Here is a 15,945-nt window from a genome sequence, read left to right as displayed (position 1 = left end):
TTGACCTACTTCAAATTTTCTGGGGGATATCATGATAAAAAATTTAGAAAATTTAGTCAGCCAACAGTATAGAGTCTGGTCAGACATAAGGTTGTGCATGCTGGCCTGGCTCTTTAATAATGTGAAAACCCTTGTATTATAATATCATATTTTATATTAATAGTTTAAATTGTTATAGACACAATGCAGCTATCAGAGTTGAAATTAGGATATGATAATACCTGATACACAGCCACTTAAGTTGACTTGATATCCGATATATGCATTGATCAAAAATCCCATTTTAGAAAATTTAATGAATAGTAATACAAAGTATATTTATTTACAAATTTAACATTATATTATAATAACATATACATCATAGATTATGATAACTGATACTTTCTTATTACTGGCTGTTTGCGGAAAAATGTTCGAGCACTAGGCCAGTTGACTTTAGGCAGTAAGTTTAGGTATAGGTATGCTGCTTTACAAGATATCCTGCTTAACCTCAACATTTGAAGCAACATTTGTTTTAGGTTGTCAGGATAGCTTATGTGATTTAGTTCACTCTTCAGTTTACTTCCTAGTCATTACTGGTTTTGTTGCCATATAAGGAAATATGGGCTTGGCACCTATGGGGTATGGACATTATCATGTGAAATTACTTGCATGTGTATAAACCCCTGATATACACTGTATGAAGTATTAACATCTGAATTACCATTGCATAAATAACAAAAATGTCAGCCGTGTCACGACAAAACCAACATAGTGTGTTTGCGACCAGCATGGATCCACACCAGCCTGCGCCTCCGCGCAGTCTGATCAGGATCCATGCTGTTTGCTATCAGTTTCTCTACTTGTAATAGAGTTGGTAAGCGAACAGCATGGATCCTGATCAGACTGCGCGGATGCCCAGGCTGGTCTGGATCCATGCTGGTCGCAAACGCATTTTGTTGGTTATGTTGTGACACGGCTCAAATAATGTTTGTTCATCTTTGTCCAAAAGTTAATAGCAATATAATGTAATAATTAAATAATTAACAGTTTTTAATTTGTATTAATGACTAATGAGCTTGTACATGTATATACAAATTGTTGCAAACCGGATAGAACTAAACAGGTTGCGAATTAGTTGAATAATTTTGTAAAATACTTTTTTTATTCAATATGGAATTTCTTTATTGTGTTTTGAGCAATCATTCCTACGTAGAATAGATTCTCTTGTTCACAGTACAGTAGACTTTGTATGGAATTGATTCCATGACTACGATCCATCACAATTCTCCCGTGACCGAGGTTAGGTGACAGTTCGTGAATTTTACTTTTTCCTGTTACATAAACAAGCCCATTGCTAGCTACTGCCACTCCTCGAGGCTTTTCAAAATGAGGATTTTTATAAATGGCCTTGACCTTTCCGGAGGTTGTCAAGCAAGTGACAGATCCATTGTCCTCGTCAGCAACGTAGATCATTTTGTGATCAGGGCTCATACCCAGGCCTGCCAGGCTAGATTTGCTCTCTGGATTACGTCTAATGTCCATGTTCTTTATTACTGTTCCATTCACGTCTATTATTTTAATTTCACTTTTTGGAAAGTCAAATGAAACAATAAATTTTCCATGATTGTGGATAATTCCGCGGCATGCTCCATGAACTGGTATGAAAGAATCATCAGAAACAGTACCGTCGCTTGACAAAGTCAATATTTTGATTACTTTCATATTTGGCAGGGTGACAGCAATTTGAGTGCCCTTAATTGTTGTCACATCTCTGGGTCCAGCCGGCATCGGAATGGTTGACACCAGTTTGCCTTGCTCTCTGTCCAGTAGTTTGAGGGAATTGTTTTGTTGGTCAGCAGCAACTAGCAATTGTGTTGAAAGAATGCACATTCCTTTTATATTACAAAATTCCCTATCTACTGCTGGTGAATGAACGTTGATTTCTCCCTTGTACGTGACAATTCCTGTTGCCTTAACAAGATCAAGTGTCAGAATATGTCCTAGTTTTGGCACAGACATCTTTTTCATGCTCTGCTCCCATTCGGGTTCAAATTTGTACTGTGTAACTTCGTTATGATGAACAGCCTGTTTGACCTTTGGCTTTAGTGCTGAATACTGCTCTTGGCAAGTTGCCACTATATTTGAAATATTACTTGGCATCTGTTGCAGAGACTTGTAAGTTTGATTTAACGTTTGTATGTCTTTTTTTACCGATTCTGCTTCTTCTTTAACGGACTTGAACTTCTCAAAATCTTTTGTGTATTTTTCAAGTATTCTTGTTTTTATTTTTGTCTCCATTTCGTCTAGTTCACTATTGATTCTGATCTTTTCTTTATCTAACATTATATTAATCTTTTCCCTCTCGTTATGTATTTCTTCAATTGCCTTGTCCCTGTATAACTCGGCTAAGTATGCTTCATTGTCAGCTTCATTACCAGTTTGCGTTAGCTCAATGGTGGCGTAGTTGATTTGTTTTTTCAGTTTAACATATTCCTCGCATAGTTCAAAATCATCAGTAATCAGACCGTGATCTTGTATTCTCTGCTTATGGTCTGTGGTACATGCCTGACACAGAAAAATGTAACACGATGGACAGAATGATACAGCATTGTGTTTATGTCCTCGTATGAAACATTTGTTACACGCCCTACACCCCTCACGTACATCATCGGAACCATTTTCATGTTCATCTTCATTATGTTTTCCAAATCTTGACATGAAAAACGCCATGTTTTAATACTCCTTTTCACTTTATATTTGTTTTTCCCTCTCAAGCTTTAATTTAATTGTCAACTTACTTCACTTATCACTGGTAATTATATCTGGTACATAATGAAACAGGTTTATCTAAGTTGTGGTGAAATAAAATTGAAACAGAAAGTTTATATTCTATGAACTGATAAAGTGATATAATAAATGTATTCCCAGTGTTCCTATAAAAAGCAATTATAAACTTTAAGGGAATTTTGATACTTGACTTAATTACGCATGCCCATTTTTCGTCAAGGTTTTATCATATATTCATAGTAAAGATGCAATATCCATACTTGATGATTTTTGTAGTTAAAGGTACTTTAACCAACATAATTTATAATATATGGAAAAAATAAAATTTATGTATTCTATGTTGCAACGGTTTGAAATTAAGAAAATAGTGCCAAAATTTGAGTAAGCTGATATTAAGGGAGTAAGACGCATGGCAATTATCTAACATAGAAACAATGTAATATTAATACTTTGTTGAGTTATATAACATGGGAACAATTTTTTACTCTTTGTTGAGAGATATAACATACTGTATATTCTTTAATAAATGCACCCCTGGAATAAATGCAACCCGGTCATTACCAGGATTTCCATAATGGAGGGAAAGGAGTGTAAGTTATGTTAAAAAAAATTGCTAATGTCAAAATTTAAAGAATTTAAATTGTTCTGTGTAATGTAATTTTAACTCTGCATAGCTTAGTTTTTTAAAATTATCTCCCTTTATAACATTTAATAATGCTTGTATCCTTTTATAAAACTTAATAATGCTTGCCTAGAGAATAACTTAAAAGTATTGTGGAGTAATTTGATTATAACTTTACATGGTGAAACCGTGATAGATACCAGTGAAAGGAAGTTGTCAAAGAACCATAATTTTATCTTGCTTTGTATTTAAATTGTCTTCTTTTTTGTTATTAAAAAATGTTAAATAATGCTTGTCTGGAGTATAATTTCTAAACTATCAATATCTTATTGAAGACTAGAAAGATGAAGACAAGTGCAGTGTCAAAGAAACTTCACTTTTAAATGCTTAATTATCTCCCCTTATAATACTTCCAGAATATAATTTGAAAATTTTGGAGGAATTTGATTAAAACTTCAGACAGTGATACATAATAGTGAACTGTAGGGTAGGGCAGATGCTGCAGTGTCAAAGAACCACAATTCTATTGATTGCTTGATTTTTTAATTACATGTATCTTTCTGAGTTATTCTTCCTTTATATATTTTTTTGACAATGCTTGTCCAGAGTATAACTTCTAAACAGTCAAACTGAGAAAAGGAAGGGCTCTGTTCCAATTGTTTTAATTACATTCTGTGGTGGGAAACTTGTATTATTTATTCCTATTCACAGGTTGCTTTTCCCCCATTCTAAATATATTGTTCCTTTTCATTATATGTCATCTTTGTTAATTTATCTCAACTGATGAGTCATGGTCATGATTAAGATTTTAGAACACAATCAACTGAACGGATAAACCATACAATTTACATCCATATTTATCTTTAGCTTGTATTGTTTTCAGTATATTATGCGTCATAGTCACATCATATTTATCTATGTGTAATCATTCTGTAAAAGATATAGCTCTTTATTGTTAATTTTAACTTCCTGATTGATGTTTTATACATGTATAATCAATTTAAAAAGAAAAGAATAATACAGGTAGACACTAAAGATAACTTATCAAATCAAAATAAATTAGAGATAACATTATAATGTAATTGACCAGTTTAAAAGAAACGGAAGAAATATGTTCATTAAGTGACAGTGCACTGTGGGGACAATACCCTGGGGTCTGAATTTTACTTATATGATATTATGTATCACAGGAACTTGAAATTCTATCAATATTAATGATAATATCCAAAATATACCCCATATACAGTATAAATAAACATGTTTATTTATAGTATATAGGGGGTATATTTGGATATTATCATTAATATTGGTTATTTAATGGAATTTCAAGTTCCTGTGTATGTATATAGTATAAACTTAAACATTCTACTTTTCTAAAACCATAAATGTTAAAGCTTAGATATTTGGCATGCAACATTGTCTAGAGAACCTCTACCAAGTTTGTTCTAATTATAACCCTGGGGTCCAAATGACTTTCATGCCAACTATTGACTTTCCTACAGTAATTTCAATAGCAACCATTGATTTCCATAGAAACCAGTGACTTTCCAAAGGAACCAGTCAGTTCCATAACAACAAGTGACTTCCAAAACAACCATCAACTTTACATAGCAACCTGTGATTTCCAAAGCAACCATTGACTTTCCAAAGCAACAATTGTACTTTATAGCAGTTATTGACTTCACATAGCAACAATTGACTTTCAATGGCAAACAGTAAATTTCCATAGCAACCACTGACTTCCAGAGAATCCAATGATTTTGTATAGCAATCAGTTACTTCTGTAGTAAAAATTGACTTTCCTTAGCAATAGCAACCAGTAACATTTTACATGTGCGCTATTTAAGATGCAGATATTAACTGATATCAGTTTAAGATTAAGACTATATGCTTTTAATTTATAAATATGAATTGTTCCTTGTTATAAAGAGTCTTTATTATTAGGCAAGCCATATAAGGGCCATCATGGTCCTCTGTTTACATAAAACTAAAGTATAAATACAGTCAAACCAGTGAAGAATAATTCATTCCAAATGATATCTGATGAAGAGTGTACCTTCCAAACATTGTTTTGTAATAAATTACAGTAGTATTTATATATTAAAAATAGTTTTATTATGTACAAAATATGCTATCACATTAAAACTAAAGAAGGAAAGCTGTGATTTATCCTAGCCCTGACACAATTTGCCTCTGTTTTTGGAAAAGAACTGAGGGAGTAAGCTAAGTGGTTTAAAGTTGGCAATCTTATCCCTTTCAATAACAGCCAATAAGAGTTCAGAAGCCACTTCCTCTTGAAAGGCTCAATACTGAAAACATTTACATGTTCCCACAATATCTGAGGCCCAGTTGTAGAGCAAATTTAAATTTGTAAAATTGATGTTTCAACTCAATGTCATTATAATTCTATTCAGATGAGCCATTATTCCTTTTAAATTTAATGAAAATATTTCATTGCATATAGCTTTATACCCTTTATAACATATACAATTATATGAAGGAAGAACACGATAAAAAGCATTTTTACGCGATTCACTGTTGTGCACATTAATTGACGTGTCATTAAGACCAGTCTTTCTTGCTTTAAGTGTTGTTTCATATTTACACCTGCTTAATTCAACTAGGTGAGCATCAGAATTTGTAATCAAGGTGTTGCTGGTTTGATCCTCGAACAAGGTGAAATTTCTCCATGACAATTGGTATTGGACATTGAGAATTTAATGTCTGTATTGACATGTCAGTGTTGGAACAGACTAAAGGTCTACAGGGTTACAAATGACTGATGTTTAAGCTTCAAGCTTTATTCACATACAAGCTAAAATGAAATATGTGAAGTGAAGTGTTACATGCTTAGCATTACGAAATAGTTTGAAATATGTGAAGTGAAGTGTTACATGCTTAGCATTAGGAAATAGTTTAAAAAATGTGAAGTGAAATGTTACATGCTTAGCATTAGGAAATAGTTTGAAATATGTGAAGTGAAGTGTTACATGCTTAGCATTAGGAAATAGTTCAAGTTCTAATTAAATGTTCTATTATTGAGCCCTTAATTTGCTCAATTTCTTAAACTGACTTGTCCTACTTCCAATTTTTTGGGGGATATCAAGATGAAAAATTGAAGTTAGTCAACCAACAGTATAGAGTCTGGTCAGACATCAGGATGTGCATGCTGGCTTGGCTCTGTAATAATGTGAAAACCCTTATACTAGTATTACAATATCATATTTATATTAATAGGTTAAAGTTTTATAGATACAATGCAGTTATCAGAGTTGAAAATAGGATATGATAATACCTGATACACAGCCACTTAAGTTGACTTGATATCCGATATATGCATTGATTAAAAGTCCCATTTTAGAAAATTTAATGAATAATAATACAAAGTATATTTATTTACAAATGATAACAATATACATGTATTATATAATAACATATACATCATAGATTATGATTACTGATACTTTCTTATAACGGGCTGTATGCAGAAAAATGTTCCAGCATTAGGCAAGTTGACTTTGGGAAGTTAGTTTAGGTATAGGCATACTGCTTTAACCCCTACATTAGTAGCAACATTTGTTTTAGGTTGTCAGGATAGCTTATGTGATTTAACTCACACTTCAGTTTACTTCCTAGTCATTCCTGGTTTTGTTGCCATATAAGGAAATATGGGCTTGGCACCTATGGGGTATGGACATTATCATGTGAAATTACTTGCATATGTATAAACCCCTGATATACACTGTATGGAATATTAACATCTGAATCACCATTGCATAGATAACAAAAATAATGTTTGTTCAACTTTGTCCAACAGTTTTAATTTGTAATGGCTAATAAGCTTGTATATACAAATTGTTGCAAACTGGATAGAATTAAGCATGTTGTGAATTTGTTGAACAATTTTGTAAAATACTTTTTTTATTCAATATGGAATTTCTTTATTGTGTTTTGAGCAATCATTCCTACGTAGAGTAGATTCTCTTGTTCACAGTACAGTAGACTTTGTATGAAATTGATTCCATGACTACGATCCATCACAATTCTCCCGTGACCGAGGTTAGGTGACAGTTCGTGAACTTTACCTTTTCCTGTTACATAAACAAGCCCATTGCTAGCTACTGCCACTCCTCGAGGCCTTTCAAAATTAGGATTTTTATAAATGGCCTTGACCTTTCCGGAGGTTGTCAAGCAAGTGACAGATCCATTGTCCTCGTCAGCAACGTAGATCATTTTTTGATCAGGGCTCATACCCAGGCCTGCCAGGCTAGATTGGCTCTCTGGATTACGTCTAATGTCCATGTTCTTTATTACTGTTCCATTCATGTCTATAATTTTAATTTCACTTTTTGGAAAGCCAAACGAAACAATAAATATTCCATTATTGTGGATAATTCCGCGGCATGCTCCATGAACTGGTATGAAAGAATCATTAGAAACAGTGCCGTCGCTAGACAAGGTCAATATTTTGATTACTTTCATATTTGGCAGGGTGACAGCAATTTGAGTGCCCTTAATTGTTGTCACATCTCTGGGTCCAGTCGGCATCGGAATGGTTGACACCAGTTTGCCTTGCTCTCTGTCCAGTAGTTTGAGGGAATTGTTTTGTTGGTCAGCAGCAACTAGCAACTGTGTTGAAAGAATGCACATTCCTTTTATATTACAAAATTCCCTATCTACTGCTGGTGAATGAACGTTGATTTCTCCCTTGTACGTGACAATTTCTGTTGCCTTTACCGGATCAAGTGTCAGAATATGTCCCAGTTTTGGCACAGACATTTTTTTCATGCTTTGCTCCCATTCGGGTTCAAATTTGTACTGTGTTACTTCGTTATGATGAACAGCCTGTTTGACCTTTGGCTCAAGTGCTGCGTACTGCTCTTGGCAAGTTGCCACTATCTTTGAAATATTACTTGGCATCTGTTGCAGAGACTCGTACGTTTGATTTAACGTTTGTATGTCTTCTTTCACCGATTCTGCTTCTTCTTTAACGGACTTGAACTTCTCAAAATCTTTTGTGTACTTTTCAAGTATTCTTGATTTTATTTTTCTCTCCATTTCGTCTAGTTCACTATTGATTCTGATTTTTTCTTTATCTAACATTATATTAATCTTTTCTCTCTCTTTATGTATTTCTTCAATTGCCTTGTCCCTGTATAACTCGGCTAAGTATGCTTCATTATCAGCTTCATTACCAGTTTGCGTTAGCTCAATGGTGGCGTAGTTGATTTTTTTTTTCAGTTTAACATATTCCTCACAGAGTTCGAAATCATCGGTAATCAGACCGTGATCTTGTATTTTCTGTTTATGGTCTGTGGTACATGCCTGACAGAGAAAAGTGTAACACGATGGACAGAATGATACAGCATTGTGTTTATGTCCTCTAATGAAACATTGGTTACACGCCCTGCAACCCTCATGTACATCATAAGAACCATTTTCATGTTCATCTTCTTTATGTTTTCCAAATTTTGACATGAAAAACGCCATGTTTTTTACTCCTTTTGGTTTAACCCTACACACCTTTTTTTAAGTTGTCAACTTACTTCACTTATCACTGGTAATTATATCTGGTACATAATGAAACAGGTTTATCTAAGTTGTGATGAAATAAAATTGAAACAGAAAGTATTATATATTCTAATGAACTGATAAAGTGATGCAATAAATGTATTCCCATTACCAGTGTTCCTATAAGCAATTATAAACTTTCACACGCGAAACAACGCACTTTCGACCCCCCCCCCCCTCTTTAAGGCCTCAAATAGTGACAAAATGTCCTATTTGGGGCCCAAACACATGTTTTCGTTTGAGAAATGTTGCTAAAAAAAGTGAGCACTTTTTCGGCGCCGCCCCCCATCCAAAAGATCAGGGGGTTGCCAGAAGGGGGATATGCCCCCCCCCCATCCAAAAGATCAGGGGGTTGCCAGAAGGGGGATACGCCCCCTTCTGTTTGGGGGTTTTGAAGGTGGGCGGTAGTCCCCCTCATCGCCAAGAAAATTTTGGACTTGTGAGAGGCTAAAAATGACCCCAGGCCGATCATAAGGTAACGTGTAACCAACGCTGAAAAGCCTTTGACTCTATCTCAATCCTTTGAGAAGTTGCAGCACTTTGAAATAAATTTTGATGGAAAAAATCAAGGCAAAATAGTGATTTTTGGCAATTTTGATATGTCCCCTCGTTGTGATGGTAACAGGAAATTTAAGACTGAGCATGTCGTTACAAAGGCAATGGTCCAGTCAATATTTGTGCCAAGTTTGATAAATATTGAAGCATTTTTCATAGTTTCATAGCAGTTTGAACTTATAACAGGAGACTTTTCAATGAAAACGGCCATTTTTCACAATATGCTCATGAGGGAAAGGGTTAAGGGAATTTTGATGCTTGACTAAATTACGCATGCCCTACTTAAAATTGATATCCATATTTATCGTTAGCGTGTATTGTTTTCAGTATACTATGTGTCATAGTCACATCATTTTTATCTTGTGTAAACATTCTGTACAAGATACAGCCAGCTTTTTAGTGCTCATTTTAACTTCCTGATTGATGATTTATACATGTATGTTATATTTATTGTCCAGTGGAGATACAGGATTTTGTGGGGGTAGGGTGGGTGAGTGGTATGACAGACATCCGCAAAACAATTTATTACCCCCCCCCCCCCCCCCCTGAAAGGGGCATAATCAAATCTTTAATGTTGTTGTTTAATCAATTTTAAAATAAAAGAATAATACAGATAGACACTATAAATGACTTAACAAATTAAAATAAATAGAAATAACATTATGAAGAACTGGACAGTTAAAAAGAAATTTATTAAATATGTTCATTAAATGTATGTAGTATAAACTTAAATATTTAGATATATTTAGATATTTGGCATGAAACATTGTCTATGGAACCTCTACCAAGTTTGTTCTTATTATACCCATGAGGTCCAAATGACTTCCATGGCAACCATTGACCTTCCATAGTAACCAGTAACTTCAATAGCAACCATTGATTTCCATAGAAACCAGTGACTTTCCAAAGGAACCAGTCAGTTCCATAACAACAAGTGACTTACAAAACAACCATCAACTTTACAAAGCAACCTGTGATTTCCAAAGCAACCATTGACTTTCCAAAGCAACAATTGTACTTTATAGCAGTTATTGACTTCACATAGCAACAATTGACTTTCAATGGCAAACAGTAAATTTCCATAGCAACCACTGACTTCCAGAGAATCAAATGATTTTGTATAGCAATCAGTTACTTCTGTAGTAACAATTGACTTTCCTTAAAAAAAGCAAGCAGTAATATTTTTACATATACACTATTTCAGATGCAGATACTAACTAATATCACTTTAAGTTTAGACTTTATATGCTTTTCATTTATAGTTTACAATGTTAATTGTTCCTTGTCATTAAGAGCCTTTATATCAGGTGAGTGATATAAGGGTCACCATGTCCCACTTGTTTGACAGGTCATACTAGTGACTATAGTAATAATACAGTTGAACCTGTTTAAAGCAGATAACATGTGGACTTGGGGGGGGGGGGAATTGGCCATGACAGACTCTTATCCAGACTACATTTGGTGGCTATGGCAGCTATCATATATAAACTGGTTGTATAATACTTATATTACAGGAGAGACACTGGCAGAAGGCACTATTATAAAAAGGTGACCTGTTGAGCAGTTTTGACTTTGCCTTGGCCCTCCTTTGCTTGAACCCTGTCATTACTGGAATAACTCTGGTTCATGTCATTTTTATGTGACTGTATTGGGTTAACATTCTATGTGCCTACAATATGATATTTAAATGTTAAAGTATGATAATGTTAAACATTGCACTTTAACACTGTCATCTTTACAACAAAGTGTTGTAGATGAGAAAGCTAAACGTCAGCATACAGAAAGATAATGTCATAGAATATAAACAGTGTTAACACAAAACAGGTGTTTACTTGATTTATTGTCAATAAAAATAAAAGCTATTTCAAATAAACAAGAACTGAATGTCCATTACAATAGTACAACTCTACACAATCAATAAAACAATTTTCTTATCAATAAAATGCACTATTATCACAATCATTTTTTAGTTCTTTTGGTCTTTTTCCCTGAATCTTCTAGCTCGTCCAGTATTGCGTGTAAATTTTCAAGTTTTGCCATTTTCTGTAATTCATTAATCATATTCTGTAAACCAGTCTCACCCATCATAAACTCAGTCATGTTGTTAAAATTGTGTCCCAGTCTATGATCTGTTATTCTATCCTGTGGAAAATTATAAGTTCTGATTTTTTCTGATCTATTTTTATTTCCAACTTGAAGTTTACGCTGGCTGGTTATCATAGAGGTCTGTTCCTTCATTTGTTTTTCATACATCCTGAAATAATCAAATCATTGAAATTAAAATGCTACTTTCCTTTAAATATTACACAAGTGATGTCTTCATTTTCTCAGTGCAGTATAGTTAACTGTATATTTTCTAAATAAAAAGATACACTGTCAATTGAAGTAAAGGTCCCATTGACCTTGACCTTTTGATCCAAAAATTGGTGTGATAGGCAGAACTCATCAAGATGCATCCACATAGTTTAATAAAGTTTCAAAGTCATAATTGAATTATTAACCATTAACAAAAACTTAATCCAAAAAGTTATTAAAGATTGTTTTAACATAAAATAAGTAAGTATGGCAGGTAGAACTCAGCAGGGTAAATCTATTTTCAAAGTTTCAAGTTCTTAGGTCACTGCACTAAGATTGACTTTCTAGTTTTGTGTTTGAATTTCCAGTTTTGTGTTTGATTTCCAGTATTGTGTTTGAATTTCTAGTTTTGTGTTTGAATTTCCAGTTTTGTGTTTGAATTTCCAGTTTTGTGTTTGAATTTCCAGTTTTGTGTTTTGTTATTCATGTAACAGGTTTCTATAACCTTTACCTTTGAATTTTTTACCTGAGAAATAGGTGTGGTAGGTAGAGCTCATCAAGGTACATACACATACAATGTTTCAAGTTCCTAGGTCAATGCACTTTTACTTAAAGATGAGTTATGTTTTGGTATTACATGTCACTATGACCTTGACCTATGAACTTTTGACTTAAAATTGAGGGTGCCATGTTGAACTCGTCAATGTGAATCAACACACAAAGTTTCAATGAAATAGCTTCATTCGTAGTACATGTATTGAATTTATTAACCATAAACGAAAATTGAACCAAATAGGTTAACCAATGCTGACAAATGGGTCATGCCAATAGCGTTATTTTTTTTTTTTTTTTCGAAAAGTGGAGCTAAAATATTTATCAATGTTCAAAATTAAGACATAAACTTCTATATCATTTACAAGCTCTGTTGAATATGCACTTCCATTAACCCTTAACATTCTGGAGCTAAAAGTGATTAGCCTTTACCACTAGTACCTGCACAGCTGTACAGTCTGGCTTGGCTGTATACTGTTGGTAGGTCAATTTTTGGTATCTTGACATAGAAATTCCTTAATCTTTGAATAGACTTCAAATTAAAAAGCAGGGCAAATCCATTACACAAATTCAGCAGATTTTAGGGCAAAAGAAACTTCACACAGAAATTAAACATTTTCTGATTCACACACTTCACATTGAAAACAGGTCAAATACATCAACTACAGTCAAACGTGTATTAAGCGACCGCGCAAGGGAAACACCCAAAACGGTCGCTTAATGAAACGGTCTCTTAAGACAGTCAGCATGATATAAAAGTCAAAATTTATAAATGACATCTTTCTTATGCGGTAGGAATGTTTTTTAACTTCATTTTTATATAAATGTTGAATAATTAGTATGCTCCGATAATCTAAATGGATGCAAATGTAAAAAATAACTTTCTGATATTTATTGACAAAACGGGGTGCATAACAGTTTTGATCCATTACGTACATGTTTGACATTTTTTACAGAATTTGTTAACTTCTCCGTTGTTTTTCCTTGTCTCCAACACGAAAACCCTATTAGTGAAGATGTTTTCTGTTGTGCATTTTTTCATTTGAAATAAACAAACTACATCTAATTGTTACGATAAATTTAACTGCTGATCAAGTTCAAGGTCAATTCAATGCAGTCTAAATGTCAACAAGCCAAGCGTATACACCATCTCAGGAGGGGCGGAGCGTTGCATTGTTTATCCGATATTATTGGATAATACACGTCACGCGTATACTTACCTTCATTTGCATACGCTAAAACGGTATGGGAAATAGAGTTTTTCACACGTTTATTTGTTGTGTTTTGATTGTTGACACTTGTCACATTACAAGGCGGCGTTCTCTAAAAACACAATTACTTGACAGGTAAAAGTGGTCGTTTAATGAAAAGCTTTATCTCAATTAGGTGACTAATTAGCGGTCACTGGTCGCGTTGAGCAAAAGTCGCTTAATACATTAATGATACAGAGAGTAAATGATCGGGGGAATTTAAAGTGGTCGTTTAAGACAAAAGTCGCTTAATACACGTGGTCGCATGGGCAAGTTAGACTGTACATTTATTTCTAGTGTCTTTTCTTATTTAAATATGACATGCATGTAGTTTGTTCCTCAAGAGCTATTACTCTAATTTATAAACCAATTAAAATAAACATTTTTAAGGGTTATTACTCTGCTGTTTTATGTTTTAAATACCAACGTTGATTGCTGAACTATACTAGAAACTTTCATTTCTTTTATCCTGGTTATTCAAACCATTCCTTTTTCTGGTCTAACCAGTGTTTGTTGTTTTTTTTTAATGATTAAATCAATACATTTTTGTTCACATTTTGGAAGTCAGTTTTCCTGAATAACTTACCAGTAATTACTAATTTCTCTGAAAGTGAATGACTACTGAGCCCTAACAATTTCTGAATCAGCAGTGAAAGATAAAAGACTATTAGACTCAATGTATAAGATATATATTTTGTCAAGAAGAAATTTCGTCTTACACAAATATTAGCAACCCCTATATTACAACTATAGTTGAATACCCTATTGAGCTGATACGGCTCTATATTGGTAGTAACGCAATTTTTGTATTCTGTTATTGAAATCCCTTTATTCAAGAATGGACTGTTCCAAACTAGGTAAATCCATAACACAAATTAAGGGGGTTTATGATATAAAAACATACCTAGTTCTCAGTAGCATGAGAGCATTCTGCTTGTTCTGGGCCTGTGATCTTGTAGTCTGACTCTCAGCCACCATACCTGTAAATATGAAATATGCAGAATCAAATATTTAAGCGACCTTCACTTAAAAAAATAATTAAACAAGAGGGCCATGATGGCCCTGAGGTCGCTCACCTGTATATAGGCCCCCTGAGTGGGGCCAGTTTTAAACCCCAGGGCTTTTATTTGAACAAACTTGGAAGACACTCATTAGAAGATGTTTCACAATGTTTAAGTTTTTACTACAACACATGTAATGAAAAACAATCTCACCCCCCCACCCACCCTCCCCCCCCCCCCCGCCCCTGGCAGGGCCAATTTTCACCAAAGGGCTTTTATTTGAACAAACTTTGTAGACATCCATAAGAAGATATTTCATACTAAACATCTAAGCTCTAGCTCATTGGGTCTTTTAAAGAAGTTTTTTAGTTTTTACTACACACATATAGTTAAAAAAAATGACACCCCTGGGGCGGGGCCAGTTTTTACCCCAGGGCTTTTTATTTGAAACAAACTTTGTAGACAGTTACTAGAAGATGTTCATGCTTAATATCTGAACTTCTAGCTATTTAAGTTTTTTCAAAGAAGATTTTTTAAGTTTTTACTATATGCATATAGGGAAAATCAAGACCCCCCGGGCGGGGGCAAAATTTTGACCCCAGGGCTTTTATTTAAACAAGTTTTGTAGACAATCACTAGAAGATGTTTCATGCTTTATATCTAAACTCTAGCTATTTGGGTTTTTTCAAAAGAAGATTATTTAAGTTTTTGCTATACACATATAAGGAAAATCAATGACCCCAGAGCGGGGCCAAATTTTGACCCAAGGGCTTTTATTTGAACAAAACTTGGTACACACTCATTAGAAGATGTTTCATGCTGAACATCTTAGCTCTAGCTCTTTGGGTTCTTTAAAAGAAAGAATTTTTAAGTTTTTACTATATGCATATAGGGAAAATCAATGACCCCTGGGGCGGGGCCAACTTTGACCCCAGGGCTTTTATTTGAACAAACTTAGTAGACACTCACTAGAAGATGTTTCATGCCAAATATCTAAACTCTAGGTATTTAGGTTTTTTCAAAAGAAGATTTTTTAAGTTTTTACTATTGCATATAGGGAAAATCAAGACCCCCGGGGCGGGGCCAATTTTGACCCAGGGCTTTTATTGAACAAACTTTGTAGACACTCACTAGAAGATGTTTCATGCTTTTAATATCTAAACTCTAGCTTTTTGGGTTTTTTCAAAGAAGATTATTTTAAGTTTTTGCTATACAATATAAAAAAACAAAAATCAATGACCCCCGGGGCGGGGCCAATTTTTGACCCCAGGGCTTTTTATTTGAACAAACTTGGTAGAACACCCAATTAGAAGATGTTTCATGCTGAATA

The 15,945-nt window shown here is 34.0% G+C and overlaps 3 protein-coding genes across 3 annotated transcripts; all 3 read right to left on the bottom strand.

The window, feature by feature from the left end:
- Nucleotides 1–471: 471 nt before the first annotated feature.
- On the bottom strand, nucleotides 472–2,896 carry LOC132714405 (uncharacterized). The gene has a single exon (XM_060697291.1). It carries the CDS (start codon nucleotides 2,710–2,712, stop codon nucleotides 1,144–1,146), a length of 1,569 nt encoding a protein of 522 aa, XP_060553274.1. The 5' UTR covers nucleotides 2,713–2,896; the 3' UTR covers nucleotides 472–1,143.
- A 4,416-nt stretch (nucleotides 2,897–7,312) lies between these two features.
- Nucleotides 7,313–8,881, bottom strand: LOC132714409 (uncharacterized). Its single transcript, XM_060697297.1, has one exon. The coding sequence runs from the start codon at nucleotides 8,879–8,881 to the stop codon at nucleotides 7,313–7,315; it is 1,569 nt and encodes a 522-aa protein (XP_060553280.1).
- A 2,458-nt stretch (nucleotides 8,882–11,339) lies between these two features.
- Nucleotides 11,340–14,594, bottom strand: LOC132714410 (peptide chain release factor 1-like, mitochondrial; the record flags this gene model as incomplete). The annotated part of the gene is given in 2 exon segments (XM_060697298.1): nucleotides 11,340–11,771; nucleotides 14,519–14,594. Coding segments are annotated over 2 exon segments (371 nt in total), but the record flags the coding sequence as incomplete, so codon positions are not given.
- Nucleotides 14,595–15,945: the final 1,351 nt, after the last annotated feature.

The sequence above is a fragment of the Ruditapes philippinarum genome, unplaced genomic scaffold (genome assembly GCF_026571515.1).
Source record: "Ruditapes philippinarum isolate M1 unplaced genomic scaffold, ASM2657151v2 ctg5245_1_1_1_1, whole genome shotgun sequence".
Lineage (NCBI taxonomy): Eukaryota > Metazoa > Mollusca > Bivalvia > Venerida > Veneridae > Ruditapes > Ruditapes philippinarum.
This window is presented reverse-complemented; position numbering and strand designations above follow the sequence as displayed.